The sequence below is a fragment of the Channa argus genome, chromosome 2 (genome assembly GCF_033026475.1).
Source record: "Channa argus isolate prfri chromosome 2, Channa argus male v1.0, whole genome shotgun sequence".
Lineage (NCBI taxonomy): Eukaryota > Metazoa > Chordata > Actinopteri > Anabantiformes > Channidae > Channa > Channa argus.
In genome coordinates, this window is record NC_090198.1 from 5,494,747 (window position 1) to 5,515,399 (window position 20,653).

The window sequence follows — 20,653 nt, forward strand, 5'->3', positions numbered from 1 at the left end:
CATTTCATCTCCCCCACCATCTACAATTCTAAAGTCACATGAATGTCCTCATGCCGTGATAAGTTCAGCTAACACTCAGGAAGAGAAAACGGCAGAGGGCAGGATAGAGTGCTAGAGATGGCTGAGAAAAGAAAAGTCAGCAGTGAGAGCAAATAAAGAGGCCTCTGTTAGCTGTTACCATGACAACCATTCAGTTTGACAGAGAAAGACTGAAGCAAACTTCAAACATCTCAGTGAAGTTAGACGTTCAGCCAAAGCATCTAATTCTGAATAGCCTACACACACATTGTCATTCAAGTCATATTTCAGCTCTCTGAAGCTTTGTTCACTTGTTTACCATGTTTCACACTATTCATTAGCAACTGAGGGAACTTCCAGTGTAAAATAAAAGCTCTATAAAGCAGAACCCTGACAACCAGAATGAGATTTTCCAAGTTTAGTTAGTCAGTGACGCACATTAGTCTCAATCTGACTACAAAGAACCACAAAGGCTTCTGACCTTTTACAACTGCTGGCTTACAGTGTCTATGTATGGTGTGTGTGAGCGTTCATTTGGAGAAACTGTTGAAGCTTTTTTTATTGGATCATATGGGTCGACTCATTGTGCATCACCAAGAAAACAACTAATCCTTTTAGCCTGATAGAGTTGTTATTTCTTTGACAAACATGGAAAGGTCAAGTGTTTCAAGAGAAACACATTATTATTACCCTTGTTATTATTATTATTATAGGTTTAACTTTTGATCACTAAGCTAAATTTTGTTTTACCCTATCTAAAGGAGATCAGGGATCAGAGCTCATTCTCTTTTATATTCCAGGATACGTTTCAAAGGTTAAGACGTCCAAAATAAAAGACTATATGTCTTTTGTTTTATTTTGAAGAAAATGCTAATAGGATGTCCAGAATCTGTTAAACATCCATACACAACATTCTGTCCTTATCTTCAAGTTAATATTTTCAACTAGTTAATTCATTGTTCTCTTCAACATACACTACTCACAAAAAGTTTAAAGTTTAAACCCTTAAACCCTTAAAGTTTCAGGTGAAATTTTACGCGCTTAAAATACACTACAACCCTTGATGATCTTAATTTGACCTTCTCTAGACTTTTGAATGCACATGTCCAACGTTCTTATTCCATGACATGATGTTCTCTAACAAGTTGATTAACCACAAAAATCACAAGATTCATGGATCATGTCTGATCCAGGACCACAAAATGTTCTGGTTCAATTACAATTTGTATTTAAACAGTCCTCTTCATCAAGCTCTTCACATTTTGACATCATGAGACCAAGATGACACCTAACAATTGACAAGTTATTGAGACATTGACATTTTTTGTTTGGTATACCCAACACTGTTGTTAGCTTTTGTTTCAACAAATACCTTGAGATGAAGAAATTACCATTGCATGTCTATACATAAATGCCCTACTTTCATGATATAATATCCCTGTAGAACCTTTTATATTCACCATAAATTTCTCCCAAAAGTGAGTAGCGTATATAATTTGAGCGATATTAAACAAATGATAATCATTTTTACTGTATATATGAAAAGCTATCAAAGTATAAGTGCATTTCTACAGTAATTTATGTAGAAGGCTGTAAAAATGTATAAATGTATAAATGAAAACTACACCTAAGAAACAATTGAGAAGTTAAATTGTACATCTCCACTCTAAATAAGGTCACATAGTAATTTGGTTGTATTGAGGTCTTAGGCTATGTAAGTAGTGTAGTGCAACAAAGGGAGCAGTCTATATAGCCCCCCAAGTGGAACACACTCCCACTTACTGTGGCATTCCACTGTCTCTCTGATCTGTCCTGCAACACATCCCACACAGCTGATTATACAGATAAAGACACACAGACATACATGCACATACAAGGCTCAGCTGTCTGCATCTCCTGTGTGTTACAGTGCATTCAGAGTTAGGCAAAGTAACTTTTTCCATAGTTTGTTATGTTTCAGCCTCCGAAATGTATCAAATCTATTATTTTCCTCAAAATTATACAAACACCCCATAATGTGAATGTGAAAGAACACAAAAAAAAATAAAAAATCACGTGCATAAGTATTTATGGTCTTTGCCATGACATTCAAAATTGAGCTCTGGTGCATCCTGTTTCCACTGATCATCCTTGAGATGTTTCTACAACTTGATTGGACTCCACCTGTGGGAAATTCAGTTGATTAGACATGATTTGGAAAAGCATTCACCTGTCTATATAAGGTCCCACAGTTAGTGCATCACAGAGCACAAACCAAGCCATCTGCACCATTTAAGGTCCTAATAAGCACTGTGGCCTCCATCATTGGTAAATGGAAGAAGCTGGGAACCCCCGGGACTCTTCCTAGAGTGGCCTGGCCAACCAAACTGAGCAATCAAGAGAGAAGGGCCTTAGTCAGGGAGATGACCAAGAATGTAATGGTCACTCTGAAAGGGCTCCAGCATTTCTCTGTGGAGAGAGGAGAACCTTCCAGAGGAACAACTATCTCTGGAGCACTCCACCAATCAGGCCTGTAGGGCAGAGTGGCCAGACGAGACCACTCCTCACTTAAAGACACATAACAGCCCAACTAAAGGACTCTCACACCATGTTCATCGCTGATGAAACAAAGATTGAACTCTTTAGCCTGAATCCCAAGTGTAATATCTGATGAAAACCAGGCACTACTCACCACCTGGCCAATACCATCTCTACAATAAAGCATGGTGGTGGCAGCATCATGCTGTGGGGATGTTTTTTAGCGCCAGGAACTGGGAGGATCGAGGGCAAGATGAATAAAGCAATGTATAGTCATTCTTGATGAATGAGTACATGAGGGACAGCTCATGTTAGATGTTTGGGAGATAAAGTAAGAGAGGCCAGATTGAGGTGGTTTGGACATCTTCAGAGAAGACATTGTGAATATATCAGTAGAAGGATGCTGAGGTTGGAGCTGCCAGGCAGGAGGTCTAGAGGAAGACCAAAGAGGAGATTTATGGATGTAGTGACGGAGGACATGAAGTTAGTTGGTGTGAGAGAAGAGGATGCAGAGGACAGAGTTAGATGGAGGCACATGATTCGCTGTGGTGACCCCTGAAAGGGAACAGCCGAAAGGAGAAGAAGAAGAAAATAGTCATTCTTGATGAAAACCTGTTCCAGAGAACTCTGGACCTCAGACTAGGGCGATAGTTCATCTTTCAACAGGACAACGTCACTAAGCACAAGGCCAAGATAACAAATGAGTGACTACAGGACAACTCTGTGAATATTCTTGAGAGGCCCAGCCAGAGCCCAGACTTTAACCTGATTGAACATCTCTGGAGAGATCTGAAAATGGCTGTGCACCGATAAAAAATAGGTGTCAGGCTTGTGGCATCATACTCAAAAAGACTTGATTCTGTAATTGATGCTTCTACAAAGTATTAAGCTACGGCGGTGGATACTTATGTACATGTTTTGTTTTTTATTTTTTATAAATCTGCAAAGATCTGTGAATACTTTCTGTATGCACTGTATGTAGATAACAGGGCGGGAAAGCCCATTGTAGAATTAAAAAAATAGGTGCATAGGTTAATAGGTAGACAGCAAGAAGAGGACCTCTGAAGTATTTGTAAAGATTTTCAAAAATAATATTTCAGTAATCTTTAACTGCACATATGACGAGCTCGGTGACAGGCACAGCGACAGAGTTTATGGATTAATGTATGTTTTTACATGTTTTCTTGGAAACATAATTGGGGGCCTACTTGAGAACTATAAGGGGCTGTAATTGAGGAACAGACTTTCATGATGTCACTGAGTTTCTGCTTAGAACCTTCATGCCTGTAAATTGAGTACCAGCGACTGACAAGCCTCAGAGATGATGTAGCTTGCTGAACCATGCCAACCCCAGTTATCTATGCATGAAAGTGAAGGGGGCAGCTGCATTTGCAAATCCATTACACAGATCCATTTCAACCCATACAATATGACATGACTTTGGTGCTCCATCAACATAACCCTTAATTTCCCCATTCCTACCTGAGGATTAAGCAAATAACTCCCTCACAACATGTAAGTTTGCAAGACAGAATTTCATAACACAACCAGCTATTTGTGCGGCTGTACACACTATAAACAATCTCAACTTGTGCAATTACACCTCCACCCAGCTGTCTTTTCTATCATTTTCCTTTTCTTGCAAAGTGAGATTTTTTGATGTTAATTTTTGACCTTATCATATTTCTTTCCTGCAGCATTTTGGTTGTTGAAAAAGAAAATAACCAACGGTTCTACAACCCGTCATATACAGTAACAGACATCGTAGATCTGACGGTCGCAATCTACCTTGTATGTTCTGGTTTCCTATGGTCCATGGTTCATCGGAGTCAAAGTGTGTGTCTCCTCCCATTCCAGGTCCAGGGAAGTAGGCATGGGCTAGGAATCCCCCCTCCCCATCAAAAGGAGAACTGTCTCCATGAAAACCAGAAGCGAAGAAGATCATTATGTCGGGTTCCTTGCGACGTCCATACTTGATCTCCTGGTAGGGGATTTCGTCAAATGTCAATGGGGTGACTCTCTCCCAGACTTTAAAGGCCCGCCGTATGGCCTCGTATGAATTATACTCTCCAATCTTGGGAGTGTAGTTCTGGATACTATAGGAACGAAGAAAGAAAATGGGGAAAAATGCATTATCCCATATTAAGTTGCAAAGTAGATATATACCTTTGTGGATTCCTGAGCAGTTTGGAAAATATTGTTTCATTATATATTTGTTCCAAAACTCTTTTGTTGAAGCTAATACATTTTAAGGTCACTGACAAGCATGTGTATCAATCTGCTATATAATTTGAGGGGTTTAAGGTCCCAAACACATTCTTAATACAATAAAACAAGTAAACAAGAAGAAACAAAAGAAGAACTACAATAAATTAATTCAAATCCCATCTTAAGTACATAATGTATTGCAGTAGTAAGTTACTACAGTATTTGTGGCAGCTCAGGTTTACTTTACAAATAAAATGTCTCTTTGGTACCTGTAAGTGAGATGGTTCTTGTTCCACTTATGTCCGGTCAGGGCATAGCGTTTCCGCCGCACATTGGTTTTGATCTGGCCTCCAAACTTGTCAGGGACACCGCAACGAGGTGTCTTCATGGCGCTGAAGGAGTTAGGGGAAAAAAAAAAAAAGCAGTGAAGACATGTATGTTAAAAGGAAGAAGCACCAAAGAGCAGAGATGAAGGGAGAGTATGATGTTAGAACCCCTGCTTTCTCCTCTTGATGTCTATGCACTTTTGTTTCATTTGTACCTGTGAGCTGCCTGTTACATCCAGGATAGTGAGTAGTTCATCTCATGTAAGAAGTTCTCCAAAAGTCTTACTAAAGGTAAAAATATTACCTTTTTCCATCCCAGAGAGGATTAGTCTGACAAATGCTTGTTAAAAGTCTATATTACTAAATTTTAGGCTAAATCATCTCACAAAAATTGTTTTACATGGTTTGAAAAAGCCAAGATGGGCTTCACAGCTGAGGACTTGTGGACATTAATAAGTCTAAATGTACAAAAACATTGTAGTTAAAGGAAAATTGATGGATTTTCAAATTCTGAATAGAGTAATAAGGTACTTAAGTAGGCAGCACAGTGTTGCCACCTAACAGCTAGACAGTCTCAACTGCCCAACTGGCTGTTAGCGTGTTGTGCTTGCGTGGCTTTCCTCTGGTTTCCTCCCACAGTCCAAAGACATGCACGTTAGGTTAACTGGTCAAAGGTGTGATTTTGAGTGGGAATGGTTGTCTGTCTGTGTATGTCTCTGAAATAGACTGGCGAGCTGTCCAGGGTGTACCTTGCCTCTGCCCCAGTGACAGCTGGGATAAGCTCCATGCCCAACCTCCCCCCAATCCTGAACAGGATAAGCGGTTACAGATACACATACTTATGTACACGACAGTATGTCTTAGTCAGTACGTTGATTTCTGTTACCCTCACAGTACTGTTGTCCCTTGTAATATTATACCAATGTCTTTTACTAATTGCTTATAGGTTTGTTGTTGTAACCCTTGCTTTTTTAATTGAAAACAGAGTTAACTAATTTGAAACTTGCATACTTTTACAATAAAAAGTGTACTAAAATAAATGCTGTGCATTTTGTGAGTTCAGAACTGACAGAACTGCAGTTACAATAACATACTGTCATGTACATATAAGGACCTCAAAACTGTACTGAGACCACTTTTAAAGATCCCAAACTATTCCTTTAAGCCCTGCTGACCTGATGGTTTGAGGGTCCAAATGTCCAGTGACCTCCAGGCCATAAAACCGCTGCATGTCACTGATGGCATTAGACAGAGTCTGAGCTGATCGCATGGTTGACATCTGTCCACTGGCCTGGGGCAGGTAACCATACTTCCTGAGCCATGACTGGATACACACAGGAAGAAAAATCACATTGCTTATATTCCTTACAATGATAGAAACAAAGCAATAAAGAGTTATTTTGTTCACCAAAAGCCTTTAATCTTCAAAGGCTTATTCAACACACACTCTGGATCTTAGGAACAAGATACTTTTTATAAATATTCTGAATTCAATTATAACATAAAAAAGAGAAACAAATTAAAAACTGAGTAACTTAAAGTTTATCTGCTTAGATCCAACTTTTGTGACAGGAAGACAGGACAGAGATTTGCCTCAGTACCCAGGAAAATCACACCTCATTTGTAATTTGATCTTGAATATAGCATGTGTTGTCACAAAGTTTTTTAAGCTATCATTTTGTACATAAACAGCATGGAAGAGTGAGAAAACTGGGAGGCTTGATATGTGTCTCTTGACCGGGAGGACTGGGGTGGGGGGGTTAATGACAGACTTGAGGGAGAAAATGTGATACTTGACCCAATCCCAGATGACGCAAAGTCTATCCCACCTGTTATGTAGAAACTTAATATCACACGCACACACAGGCAAGCACTCACAGAGTGGTTAGTCTGAGATACTAGATACTCCTGTGCACAGGCTCACTCCCAACGGTGGTGCAAGGAATGTAAAAGAGTGTGTCTTTGTGTGTGTGTGTGTTAATGTTTTGTACTGTAGACATGTGACCGTCTATGTGTATATGTTTACACCCATCTTTCACAATGCAAAGTACTACCTGATTCTACCTACCTGGACTCTGTTTACTTATCCACTCCTTTAAAGTCATAGTAACAAATTTAGTCTTTCTCTCTCTCTCAAACACACACATACACACATCTTCCAAGTATGAAAAACTATATACAATATAAAGGGAGCCCTGACTGGACCAGCCACCACATTGTTGGGATGTAAATTCCCACAAAGACAAGAGAAAAGGTTTTTTCTAAGTAGACAACAGTAAGTCATTCAGTACGCTTATGTGCCAAAAGATGCATAAAAATAAAATTTCACATGTTAAATATATTCTATTCATGAAAGTGAAATTAATTCACTGCATGTTATTTCTTTACACCCCAAACACTTGGGTAAAATCCCAAGTAACCCAAAGGCACAGTGTAGTAAGGTGAAATTCACCTGACACCTCACCAACCTCCCCGGAAGTGGTTTGAGCCTTCAGGCTATAGAGCACTTGCCCTCAAATATTCAACAGGCATTTAACCTAATGCCAACTTTTTGAACACAATTGTGAAGACAAACCACCGTGTGATGAGCTGCTGTTCCAGCTGTTTTTGCCCTTTTCATTCAGTCTGGCAATTTTTACTGATGCTTATGGTATTTTATAAACAGCTTGTTATATTTGCTATTTTTCCACATGTGTCTAATTTATATTTTTCTTTCTGTCAATGAATGCACTGACTGCAACGGCTTTGTTATTGTATGTGTGTAGGAGCAGGAAGTAGCATAGAGACTGCTGAACTGGATTTGACCCTGACCCACCTCTGCCTTCAGATAAGAATGCTTCCAACTAACTGGCACAAACTTACACTCTCTCTCTCTCTCTTCACCCAAAACAAATATACACTTCCTGAAACACTATCTAAATCCTTTCACCTTTCATCTTTCTCTCTCACACACACGCACATGTAGTTCAAGGTGACTAAAACAGTTGGAGTTTATTAAACACAATTCTATCTCTCACAATTTTACCATATATTTTAATTATTACAAATCAGTAATACTAAGCAAATCCATTTCCCTAAGTTATTGTTGCTATACCTGGGATGCTTTCACATGGCACGAAAGACATTTACATATTCTAGAGATTTTTTTATCTTTAAATGATGCTCTTGGATTTTGGCTACAGGTAGACAAAGGTGTTTAGCTGGTGACTTTTTTCTCATCTCTTGCTGGAGTTTTTGATGTAGATGGTTAGTATGTGCTAATTAGCTAATTAACCTAAGGGTCAAAAGTTTTGTCTTCAGCACATATGGATTTTCAAACAGTCAATTTTTACATGTTCTCCAGGTGACTTGTTTAAAATTAAAAAAGCCTGTAAAAGCGTTTTGATTTTTGTGTTTGTTTTGTTTTTTTACATGTGCTCTTGTGTTTTTGGCTTTAAAGACAAAAACACTTGCCCGAACTACAGCCTCATGCAGGTCACAATGGCATATGCAGACCGACACTGATAGTATCACAACTGCTGCATCGGCATCTTGACAAACCATTTTAAAGCAAAAATGCTCATTTCACTAGATGAGTTTAGGAAAATAAATGAGTTTCCTGAACGCCAAAGGACATGTCCACAAAAGACAGAAAATCTTTCACGAGCTGATTAGTATTGAGTAGTATTGACTGTCATTTCATGTCGGCTAATGCTGTTCATATTTCATGCTGCCCAAAGATGAAAACAAACTACTTAGCAATGCTGTAATGTACCCCGCAATGGTCACCCAACCACAACAAACACTGAGGGGGAAACACTGCAATTCCCATACGGATTCCAATAGACGTATTTTAACAGAAAACACAAGAAATTATCCTGTGTAATCTCCGAAGTGCATCTGTTATGATCAACTCCTTTACAAGGTTATCTTTCTCTAGGCATCTGATGTTGTTTGGGCACGCTCTTCCTGTCTCTCTCCTGGACAAGTATTTACAACAGGCTGTAGATGGGCACAAGGGCAGAGCTGCAGTGTTGTTGGAAAGATGTATGGAGGCATGTGAGAGCCCCCGTCTCCCCTCACCCCCATCGACGCTACAGGAAAGTACTTCAAGTCTGGCCGCTCACCTTGCCTCATCACCTGGGCTGAATACAAAATAAGTCTTAGACAACAGTAGGAATAGAGGAATGCTTGTGCGTGTGTCAGCTAGGCCTCGTCTAATAAATGGTCTTTCAAAGAGTCCTTGAGCCTACCTGCCAAAACCAGAGCAAGCAATATACGAGAAGTTGTAAAGGCTGCCAAAAGCGTATGCATTTGTGTCTGTGTGTGTGTCCCACACAATGTCAGCCAAGATACTAACAGAGTATTTATTCCAAGGCTTGGTCTGCTGTCATCCCTCTCCCCAAAGTCCAAGAGGATGGATAAATAAATGCAGCAGCAAGAGAAACAGACAGAGAACAGGAAGAGAATTTGATTTGTTCAATTTGAAGACTTCATGGAGCACTCTCATTTTAGTGAGAACACAAACAGAAAACACACCCTTTCGGAGACAGTTCTCATCTCGTAGCCCTTTAACCGCCTCATCCCATCACTGTAACAACCGGAGTCTTTGTGCACATAGTGACAGCAAATAACAGCAAAGTAAGGGGCAAATGGCTGCGATATGAAGAGACAACATGTTGCAGATGACATGGATACAAAGAAGCTATGTATTGAGTCGGTCTTCAATTTATGTGTAGCAACATGCCCTGCTGCTCCCGACTACTACACTACTTTTGGCTACAAATTGCTGTTGTGCATGTTTGGCACTCAGCCTGTCTCATCATGTTCATGATCTTCTTTTTCATCATCTTCCTATCCTATGTACAAGTTTTCTCTCACAGCTTTTTATTTTCAGACAACAGGGCGCATTGTTTATGCTAACATGTCTTCAAGTCCCAGGGTCAGCAGGCACGGTGAGGGTGTGTGTGCGTCCCAGTTAGAGAACAGCTGTCACATTCAGCCATCACATGCTGCACAGCTGAGACTAACCGCCACAATTCCTGTCAACTTTCTCTCCACATCGACGCGATGTCGACGCGATGTTTTTTTGGTTGTGGGAGTGACATTTCTCTTATTTAAAAAATTGAGAGAAATGCTCCAGATTCTTGTCACACACATTAAATTATGCTTTTTTTCACTCATTCTTCCAACTTCCCACTTCATCCTTTCTGTCCAGACAGAGTAGGAGTTGAGGTCTCAGACCAAATCCCAAACACATGGATTAAACTAAATTACAACAGTCAGACTAAACTCCACACAGGGTATTTTAGTATGTGAAATAACTGTGTTGTGGGTGTATAAAGTAGTTTCAACACAATCCAACTGTCTGGATCTGACTTAAAGATACAGGCTGCTTGGAAAGGATCTAAAACATGTAATTGTATGAATATTATTTAATTTTGCATTCTGTCTATGTTCATCCTCTTTTATTCAATTCATATTATAAAAGTAATGTTAGTGTTTTTGCTTTACCACTGTATCACTACTGAAATAGAACCATATTTTCTGTCCACATAAAACAATTCTGTAATCCCTATTATGGCTATAGACGGAATGTTTAGAAAAATATTCACCAGCAAAAATAAAAAATAAAAATGGTCATCAGTTACCTAAGTCTTCCCTATAAAACTACAACCCCAATTCCAAAAAAGTTAAGAAGACATTAAAACATAAAGATGATTTGCAATTCTCATTAATTTAGATCAACAATTTAAGAAAAATGTTCCTCAACATAAAATTGCAATGACATTAAAGATCCCAGCATCTACGGTATATAATATCCTCAGAAGATTTAGATAATCAAGAGGAATCTCTGTGTGCAAGGGACAACAACAAAGGTCAAGAATTGATGCATGTGATCTTTAGGTCTTCAGGCAGCATTGCATTAAAAACAGCCATGATTCTCTCCTGGACATCACTCTATGGACTGAGGAACACTTCCAGAAATCACTGTCTGTGAACACAGTTTGCTGTGCAATCCACAAATGTAAGTTAAAGCTGTATCATGCAAAGCAGAAGCCAAATGTGAACACAATACAGAGTGGAAAACTGTTCTGTGGACAGATACATCACAATTCGAAATTACTTTTGGAAACCATGGACATCGTGTCCTGTGGACTAAAGAGGAGAAGGACCATCTAGCATGTTATCAACGGACAGTGCCAAATCCTGCATCTCTGATGGTGTGGGGGTGTATCGGTGCCTATGGTGTAGACAGCTTACACATGTGGAAAGGCACCATCAATGCTGAAAAATGCTTGCATAGGCAAGACAATGTTAGGGCACATACTGCATCCATCACAACAGCGTGGGTTTGCAGGAGAAGAGTCTGGGTGCTGAACTGGCCTGCCTGTAGTCCTGACCTTTTACCAATACAAAACATTTGGTGCATCATAAAACAAGAAATCCAGAAACAAAGGCTCAAGACTGTTGAACAGCTAGAATCCTAAAACTCTCGAAACAGTTTTCCTCACTTCCCAGACATTTACAGACAGTTAAAAGAACAGCGGATGCTCAACATTGGTAAACCTCACTCTATTCCAACTTTTCTGAGATAAGTTGCTGTCATCAAATTTAAAATGAGCTGATATTTTCAATGAAATATTAAAATTTCTCAGTTTCAACATCTCATATGCTGTTTATGTTCTATTGTTAATAGAATATGGGTTGATTTGCAAATCATTGCATTCTGTTTTTATTTACATTTTACACCTATTCCCAACTTTTTTGGAATCAGGGCTGTACTGCAAGTGATGGTAAAAATCCCACAATTCAATGCTCTCCATTTTAGAGATGAGAAATTAATGCAATGCTCAAACAGCTGTTGGTAATAAGATAATTAAATTTCCAAAATCTCAATCAAGTCCTCACTGTTGAGTGACAGTTAGTGTACGATATATAGGGAATCTTGAATGAGGGAATAGGAAAGGGTTTCGGACACAGCCTTAAAGTTTTTCTTTAGTTCCTCATAGATCCTTGTATTTACCACTGGTGATTTTTTAGCTACACTCTAAATGCAAACACTGCTATTTCTGCACATTTAAATGATAAAAACACTACAGATGCGACATAGTTTCCTGAGCTCTTTCTAAAATGTAGGCATCACACCACAGGCTTTGGTCACATCTGCTCAAGATATGAAAAAGGCACAAAATAAATGCAGAACTTTCAATAATTTAACTTTTATTTGTTTTAGGGTGTTAATATAATGAGTGCCTTCTCACTATATTACAGGACACCTTTACTGATTTTGGACTTTCCTATATTAAAATATCTCTCTACTTCTAGCTGAAAAACGTGAAAAACGAGTATTTCATCTGGTTGCTCACACTACGAAGGCTGCTTTCATGGACAACCTGCATTTCCAGAGCGTTTCTAGATGACATTATCTAAACTCCTAATGGTGAAAAACTATTCCGGGTGATGTCATCTAGAAGATTTTTTCAGCTACAAGCAGAACAATATTTTAATATAAGGATAAGTCAGAGGTAAGCATGAGCATTAAAATACATTTCTTTCAAGAACGCAGTCTTTTTTACCTTCTCCGTTTTGCTTTGGCTTACATTTTATAGCTATTCAGTAATAAAGCTGCTAGGAGGAAAAGAAACATCGTGCACAGGAACAAAATTCTCAAATTAGTTGTGCAGGTGTAATGTACTTTTTTTTTACAGCAGTCACAATAAAGTTACAATTCAGTTTGTCCAAAATAAGGCAATGCATACGTTTAGAGAGCTGAAGTATGCTTACTAAAGATTCACAATGTTTAAAAAGGCAATGTGTGTAATTGCAATTGCTACTAATTGAGAATGCACACACAAACACACACACACACACACACAGAGCAGCAATTAAAGGGCTTTGGAATTTCTCATCAGTTCACACATTGTATAAACCCCTCAGACGTCTCTGTCAGTAAGACACATTAGTACACACACACCTGTACACATAGCACACCTATGTTAATACCCCTTCAGAATGTGTTGTAACCTGACTCACAAGCAGAATCTGGCCACTGGATTTGCCAATCCAAGTTCACCTCTAGTGACCCGGCCATCCCTTTATCTGTTTCTCTCTCTTTCCCTGCCACACAAAAACAGACACAAGAACTCCACCGCTAATCACCTTCTTATAGGTATAAACACAGCTCTTATCTCTAATAGTCAACTATCTGTCTGTCAAAACAAATGTGTGCAGGATGACTGCTACAATGGAAGAAGAATGCCAGATGTGCTGCTTCAGGTTGACATTTGGTGCATTTAGGATGCACCAATATATGTGTATGTGGTGTCCTTTAGTGCTTAAGAAATAAAAGGAAGACCCAATGAAGAATTGGACAAGGACAAGGTATGGTGTATGGTGAGGATTACCAAAAAGCTTGACTCCAACTAAGAGGAATAAACTTTAGTTCATCCACCAATGATTAGCATGACCATGAGTTTTATGATTTGCTTTTGTTTGTTGGGGATATGATTTGAATATTCTATCACATGCATTTGTCCAGAGACCATCAAGGACAATGTTGTGATGTGGAGCCCAGAAAAACACACATTTGAACCAAAATCTGCTCTGTACTTAAAAAAGTGAGGTGAAAATATATTAAAGATGCAGCGGTTGGCTAAACTCTTGTTTAGAGCTTTCAACAAAGTGATTTTGAATATTTCCAGTAAATAACAGTGTATTGGAAAATATGACCTGTGTTCAGATTATTATGAGGAACAAATAATTGACATTAGTAAGACGAACCTGCTGTTGTACTGAGGACAGTCCAGTCTTAATTCTGTCTGGGTCACGTTTGAAGCTGTCAGCGTCATAATCTCAGTTTATTCATGTGAGACACACAAAAATGACCATTTGTCTGATAACATTTAATATTGAACATTTTTTAAAAAGCACAGCCGGCGTGTCAAACAGTAGCCTAATGCTCTTGATGATGCAGCGCTGAGTCTCTCTTTAAGCAAATGCCTTGCTGTCATTTTCGAAGGGTGCAGTGCTAAGACTCAGTGCTGGGAAGTCATGTCAAGCTCTGCGGCTCCTGGCTTTTATTGCGGCTGTTAGGAAATGAGTGTGAACAGGTTAAACAGTGGGCTAACCTCTGCGCTGAAGGGACTGTCATCCTCGGCTCCTCGCGCAGCGAGCGCACACAGCCACAGCGCGAGCAGGGTCCGTCTCCAGAGCAACCAGAAGCTGCTGTCCCACGAGGTGGAGGCCATGGTCCGGGAGAGAGACAACTCAGTCGTTGTAGTTCAGTGGCTCTTTGTTGAGTTTTAACTCGCAGTCTTGCTGGTTAATGATTTGTTTTTTTTTTAAATGTCAGTAAACTGTACCAAACAGGAATGTAGCCTTCAGCAGCGCATTTGTATTCTGGAAAAGAGCTCCACTGCACATTTCCAGTCAGAGCCGAGGTGCAAAGTGACCCTCCATGAACATGGGTGATGGTCTTCACTCACATGAGCGCATGAGAGCACACAGCTGGATCCTTGAATTTCTTTTCCACGGGCCGCCTCACCTTTCTTTACTCACTCTCTGTTATCCGCCCGCTTGGTTCAATAGTCGCCTAATTAGTGACCTTGAACGTGCACGTTACCAAAAAGCCACGACGTCTCCAGTAAACACGCTTTGTGAAATATGTTACCGCTAACATGTTCACGTGCAGTGGGGTTATAGCAACCTTCTCTCGTGATGCTGCTTTATGGAGCGCGGTTCAATTTACCCTGAGAAAGTTGCAAACTGTAAAAACTAGAAAAAATGTTACGTCCCAAAGTTCACCGCGTCTGACCGAGTCGCTCAGCGGCAGCTTCAAGCAGCGTTGCAGCTAAAAGCGAGCGCAGTTTTTAAATCGCGACCTCTTCTTTAAAAAAAAGTCTCTGATGATTCTTCTCCCTTTGTATGCACTTTATTTCCTGATTCCAAGAAGAAATCTTCCCGGTAGCTGATTCTTGAGTAGCTGCCCTCAGTCCGGTCCTGAGACAGTGTCTCGGGAGTGTTGTCTCCCTACCGGAGCAGGGCGGACAGTGGTCCGGTGACCGCGGTGTTTCGGTACCTAGCGTGGAAGAGCCAGCGTCAAGTGAACTGGCACTGCGACGACGTGTTCCTGTCTTGACTTTCAAAATAAAAGGTTCGAACGTTCTGGCTGCCGGTTGACTCAATATTGCTCCAATGAACGTTAACACTAAGCATAAAAGTGCAAATATAGATAGTAAGGGATAATGTATCTGTAATTTTCGTTGTCGTTTTCTGTTGAAATCTGTAATCTAAAAGGCAATTTTTGTTATTATTTTATTGTCAAGTCAAAGTATTTCCGGTTAGTCATGTCTTTCTGTAAGCCGACAAGGGGATGGAAGAGGCGAGAGAGCAGAAAAAGAACCCGACCCCCACAATCCATCCACCAACACGCACACAACAATACAAACATTAAGTGAGGCAGGAAAGTACTGATAAGCTATGGAATTTAAAACCACCATTTGTGTGATAAAAGTGACTGCAAACTCATTACTGATTAACCAATTTGACGGTGTTGTATTGTAAGTTATACTGACGCACACACAACACACACATACACATGCACATGCACAACTATACAGCACCACACATTTGTTATACTTAAAACCTAAGGGTGCAGTAGCAGGTAGTAAGCATGAGCCCAGGTGAGAAGGAAGCAAGTGTCACCACTGCAGATGGATTGGACAGCTCCTGTCATTTGCTCCCACTCTGCACGATGGACCCTGTGGAAAGATATGACTATGTAGCTCCATATCACTGGATCTGATCTAAGGCAAAAGGCAGTAAGTTACTTGCTGAGTGCGTGTTAATGGTTACTCAGTCAAGACTGGAAGCTCTAGACACGACAACACAAAAAGATGTCTTTTTACCAGTAGATGCGTGTTTTGTTTTTTTTAATACAATTAGCTGTTTGGTAAGGCAGGACACATGTCCAAACAGCTCACAGCACTTTGTGGCCTGAGGTCATCACAGAAAAAGAGGTGTTATAATTTACTGAACACACACAATAGTCAATGCTAAAGCTTCCCTAAACCACTCAGTGTACATGTAAGATGTTTTAATGGTTCTTAACCGTGGGTTTGTAAAAACAGAAGGATTTTTAGCAGTTCCATACGAGCAAAATGCAGCAGTGGCTCAGCAAACATTAACTTCCCATCTTTATACCACTGTATAGCTACATTTGCTGACTGTTGACGGCTTAATGAACAAAGAAAGAATTTTATCATCCAAGTTTTTCCAGTTTGTCATAATGAGGATTAGCACCTGCTTTGTGAGTCATTCTACCCAGTGGTCTCTTTTTATCCAGGTGAGTAGTTTGTGGCCGGTAGGATCCAGAGCCAGGGGCTAACATCAGTCAACTCAACGCTTACAGTCAACTGCCTTCTATTAAAATCATTGAAAATCCCCTCATCTTGACATTTTTTTAAACCTGTTTGAATGTTTTCTAGAGCAATAACTAACCATGACAAAAGTACGAACAACCTGTATCAGACTGCAATTGATCTCTGTACTCACATTTATATCATTTCTTATATTGTTCTTATGAATGTTACTCTCTTGCTCCCCTTTCTTCACTTAGCACTGTAACGAAAGTCAGAGGTCATTTAGAAATTAAATGAGGCCCAACAGGTTTGTCTGTAAACTTTTTAGATAATCTTAGATGTTCTGGAGAAGTACAGTCCAGAATGTAGCAACTTGGACTAATCCAGTAAGTTTGTGTTATGCTGTCATTTAACTGTATCTGTATTGATGCTGATATTAGGACTAGCAGTGTGTGATTGCGTGCAAAGTCAACTGTAAATACACACGAGTTTTGTTGATAGTTGAGAGCAAGTGAGAAAATAAAATCTTGAAAATTTGTCTACTGAATAAATTTTATGTTGAAAACATGTAAAGGCATCAAGGAAGGTTTTGAAAAAGTGAACTCTTTTCAATTCTATCCTGATGCCACATGGGCAACCTGGTTGGAAGGTCAGCTGCTACACTCGCTGATGAAGCACAATGTATATATACACAAAATATACATTATATTCATCAAAAAGATCACTCAGATCTGGTCAAAGTAGGCTTGATAGCAGAAAAAAACAAGTGAACATACTAAAATGAACAGCACAGTGTTCCCCAGCCAACTGTGGCCTTTCTGTGTGGAGTTTGAATGTTGTCCCTGTGCTTGCATCAGTGTCCTCCCACAGTCCAAATACATCCATGTTAGGTTAATTCCTGTGAATGTGAGTGTGAATAATTGTCTGTCTGTGTATGTCTCTCTGTATGGGCCCTGAGATAGACTGGAGACCTGTCTCTTGCCCTATGACAGCTGGAATAGGCTCCAGGCCCCGTGACCCTAAACAGATAAAGTGGTTACAGATAATGGATGGATGTTAATGCACAGTTTTACAGAATAACTTTTTTCCACTGAATGTCAAAAATGCAAGATAAGACACTAACAGACTACATATTACCTGATTTGCAATACAAACACTTTATGTGGAGACAAGTTTGTCAAACTAACTACCAGAGACATAATTAATTTTTTTTCCTGATAACATATACGTTTTGAATGTCTTTTTTCCCTCTCAGCATTGTTTATGACTTTCTCTCTTGAAATAACATGAAAATTTAAAACATGATAAAAACTGGATGATTGCTTGCCGGTGACTCTTGGCACCTTGTTTGCATTCGATTTTTGATGTGTTTCTTCCCTCTGTTGGTGGAAGCAGAGACATGCAGCCATAAACCAAGCTGTGTGCAGTATGGACCAATTAACTGCTAGGGAAACTAGCTTCTATGTTAAACTATGGACTATAAGTGTTGAATGTGAATCTAGAATGTTTGTTCTACGTTACTCAGTATAGTCAAGTTCATGTGAATCTATATTTACAAAAGCAGGAGAGAGTGTATTTCTGGATGTGCTGTCTGTGAGTGCTTCCTCTTTTTATTCAGTGTTATTTACATGTTTTCTTCCTATATAGCTCAATGATTTCAACAGGTTTCCTCACTTTCTTTCATACCTCTGTCACACCAGTTGTTTTCTCTTCAGACAAGATCATCTGTAGTGGAGCTCAGCAACACACACACAGGTAGGCTGCATTTTTATTCTTGTTAGATCAGACCCACCTAATTGATGCTGATATTAGGCTTGAGAATGGTTATATAACTAAGTGTATGGAAATGACTTGTAAACATTACATAATGTTAATATATAATAGTACATGTGATGATTGTGTTGTATACTTCATTGTGTCTTTGTGTAAGGCTGAAATATTTGACATACTTTTTTCAACATTAATATCGGATTAATGTCTGTGTCTTTGCCATACATCTCATCTCATCACATCTCAGGACATATCAAAAAGGCAGGAATGGTTGTTTTATTTGAAAGTATTTATTATAATTATTTATTTATTTATTGATACATGACACAGCAGTAATGTAAGTACTGTATTCTTGTGTAATTGTTCTCCATACTTGGTTGTGTTTTGTAATTAAGCCTGGGCATTTGTTTCTGTCCCTTCACCTGCTTCTTCCAGCTTTACACTTGTTACGGTCACAGCAGAAACTTTTACTTTTGGACTTTTTACAATGTTGTAAATTCACTTCATAAATGATAAAAGCAAACATTTCCCATCAAACTACATGCTGCAACCTAAGTGAAATGTATTTGCTAATTTTAGCAAATTATTTAAAAATCCAAAACTGAAATCTCTCTTTTTCATAAGTGGTGAAAACCCAACACAGAAACAACACAGCACTTTACACTGCTTCTCATTCACTGATTCACACACCAATGGAGCTGTTATGGGCCAGCTGAATAGCACTGGGAGCAACTAAGTTGGGCTGCTCAAGGACATTTCAACATGTGACACAGTTACCTCTGATATGTAAAAGCTTCCACAAAAAACAAAACTGCTGCATTAATAGCTCCACATTTTGTCTTATAGAATTAATTAGAACATGTATAAAAGTTTATCGTCTTTCGGCTTGACCCTTGAACCTAGTGCAGTTCCTTTAATCCCAATTTCATGTTCCAGTCTCTGTAATAAAATGTTATGATCAATTGTATCAAATGCAGCACTAAGATCTAAAAGAACAAATATAGAGATTAGTCCATTATCTGAGGCCATAGGTCATTGGAGACTTTTACCAGTGCTGTTTCTGTACTATGATGAACTCTAAATCCTGACTGAAAGTCTTCATACAAATTATTCCTGTAAAGGTGGTGACATAATGATGTCATCTGGACGGGTTATGGAAAAACTTTGACTATGATCACAAACTTCATAGTATGAGCAACAACATGGCATAATAAGGGACGACTTTGGCCCAGGAAGATAGAGCAGTTGTCCACCAATCTCGCAGATGTTGGTTCAATCCCTGGCTCCTCCGGTCACATGTCAAAGTGTCCTTGAGCAAGACACTGAGCCCTAACTTAGTTGCTCCTGGTGAGCGTTGGCCAGATGCATAGCGACACACACATAAGTGTGTGTGTGTGTGAATGGGTGAATAAGTGTCTTTGAGTGCCAATAGGTACAAAAGAACTATATATAAGTGCAGACCATTTACCATAATCTGAACTTAGGTGTTTCTTAGCTTGAAGTGGACAGAAATTTTGGTAAAGGGAAATTTAATGGCATTTATGCACATGTACTACCCAAACTAAAACCAAAAAAAGCAAGTTCAAAAATCAGTGAAGTTGTCCTTTAATATTTAAAGTTCAAAATCTGTCCTTTAAGCCCAGAGAAACAGAAGAGCTACGGCAGTGAGGGGTCAAAAATGGTCATAGGACAGATGACTCATGTAGCTTCAAATAGTTCCAAGAAGCTGGTTCAAATCCTTTGTTTTCTATAGAGAAAAGCAGTATTAGGCACCAAATGACTGCAGTGTTTTTGTCTTGAACATAATTGCAAAAAATCTCTATGTAATGTAGGTCACAGACTGATTGTTTTATTTGTTGTATAAAGTAAATATATAGACTGAGAGTTTAGTTCTATAAAATAGAATCACATGATTATTAAAATTAAAATATTATTCATCAATCAATTAATTTGTTTTCATATATTTTAGTTATTCAAGTAGTTTAATTTTCCATTTTTTACTCAGTAGCACCACAGCTTATTGAAATGATTGTCCCCCCCACAAAAAAAGTTAATGCTGATGTAATTCCCTTTTTCTAAATTTACCCTGATGAAGGCCAAAGAATACTTTGTTGTAACGCACACATCAGGACAACTATGTAAATTATGCAAAACCATTTTTAAAGGTTTGAATATTCCCAGAAGCACAGTGTGCTCAATTGTTGTGAAATGAACGAAGTCTCAACGGGACTCTTATCATTGGCCATCACCCAACTGAGTACCCAGACAAGAAGGATCTTGGTTAGGGAGGTGAAACTTTGAGTCTGCAGAGATGTTAGAACAAGGAACAAACATCTCAGTAAAACTCCATCTATCAGAGCTTTATCATAGACTGGTTAGACTGAAGCCACAGCCTGTTGAGGACATAGATCATGCTTACAGTTCTGCAGCACTATGTCTGCTAAGAGTCACCTGTTTAATACCATTCCTACC

At 39.1% G+C, this 20,653-nt stretch overlaps 1 protein-coding gene across 1 annotated transcript in view; it reads right to left on the reverse strand.

Annotated features, from left to right (window-relative positions):
• mmp15b (matrix metallopeptidase 15b) overlaps nucleotides 1–15,132 on the reverse strand; it is a 30,676-nt gene extending 15,544 nt beyond the window's left edge. Inside the window, exons 1-4 of the mRNA XM_067494978.1 lie at nucleotides 14,180–15,132; nucleotides 6,245–6,393; nucleotides 5,013–5,135; nucleotides 4,324–4,631 (exon numbers count right to left, since the gene is read on the reverse strand). Coding sequence (XP_067351079.1) covers nucleotides 4,324–4,631; nucleotides 5,013–5,135; nucleotides 6,245–6,393; nucleotides 14,180–14,299 — 700 coding nt within the window. The 5' untranslated portion in view covers nucleotides 14,300–15,132. The remainder of the gene's footprint in view (nucleotides 1–4,323; nucleotides 4,632–5,012; nucleotides 5,136–6,244; nucleotides 6,394–14,179) is intronic.
• Between the last annotated feature and the right edge of the window lie 5,521 nt (nucleotides 15,133–20,653).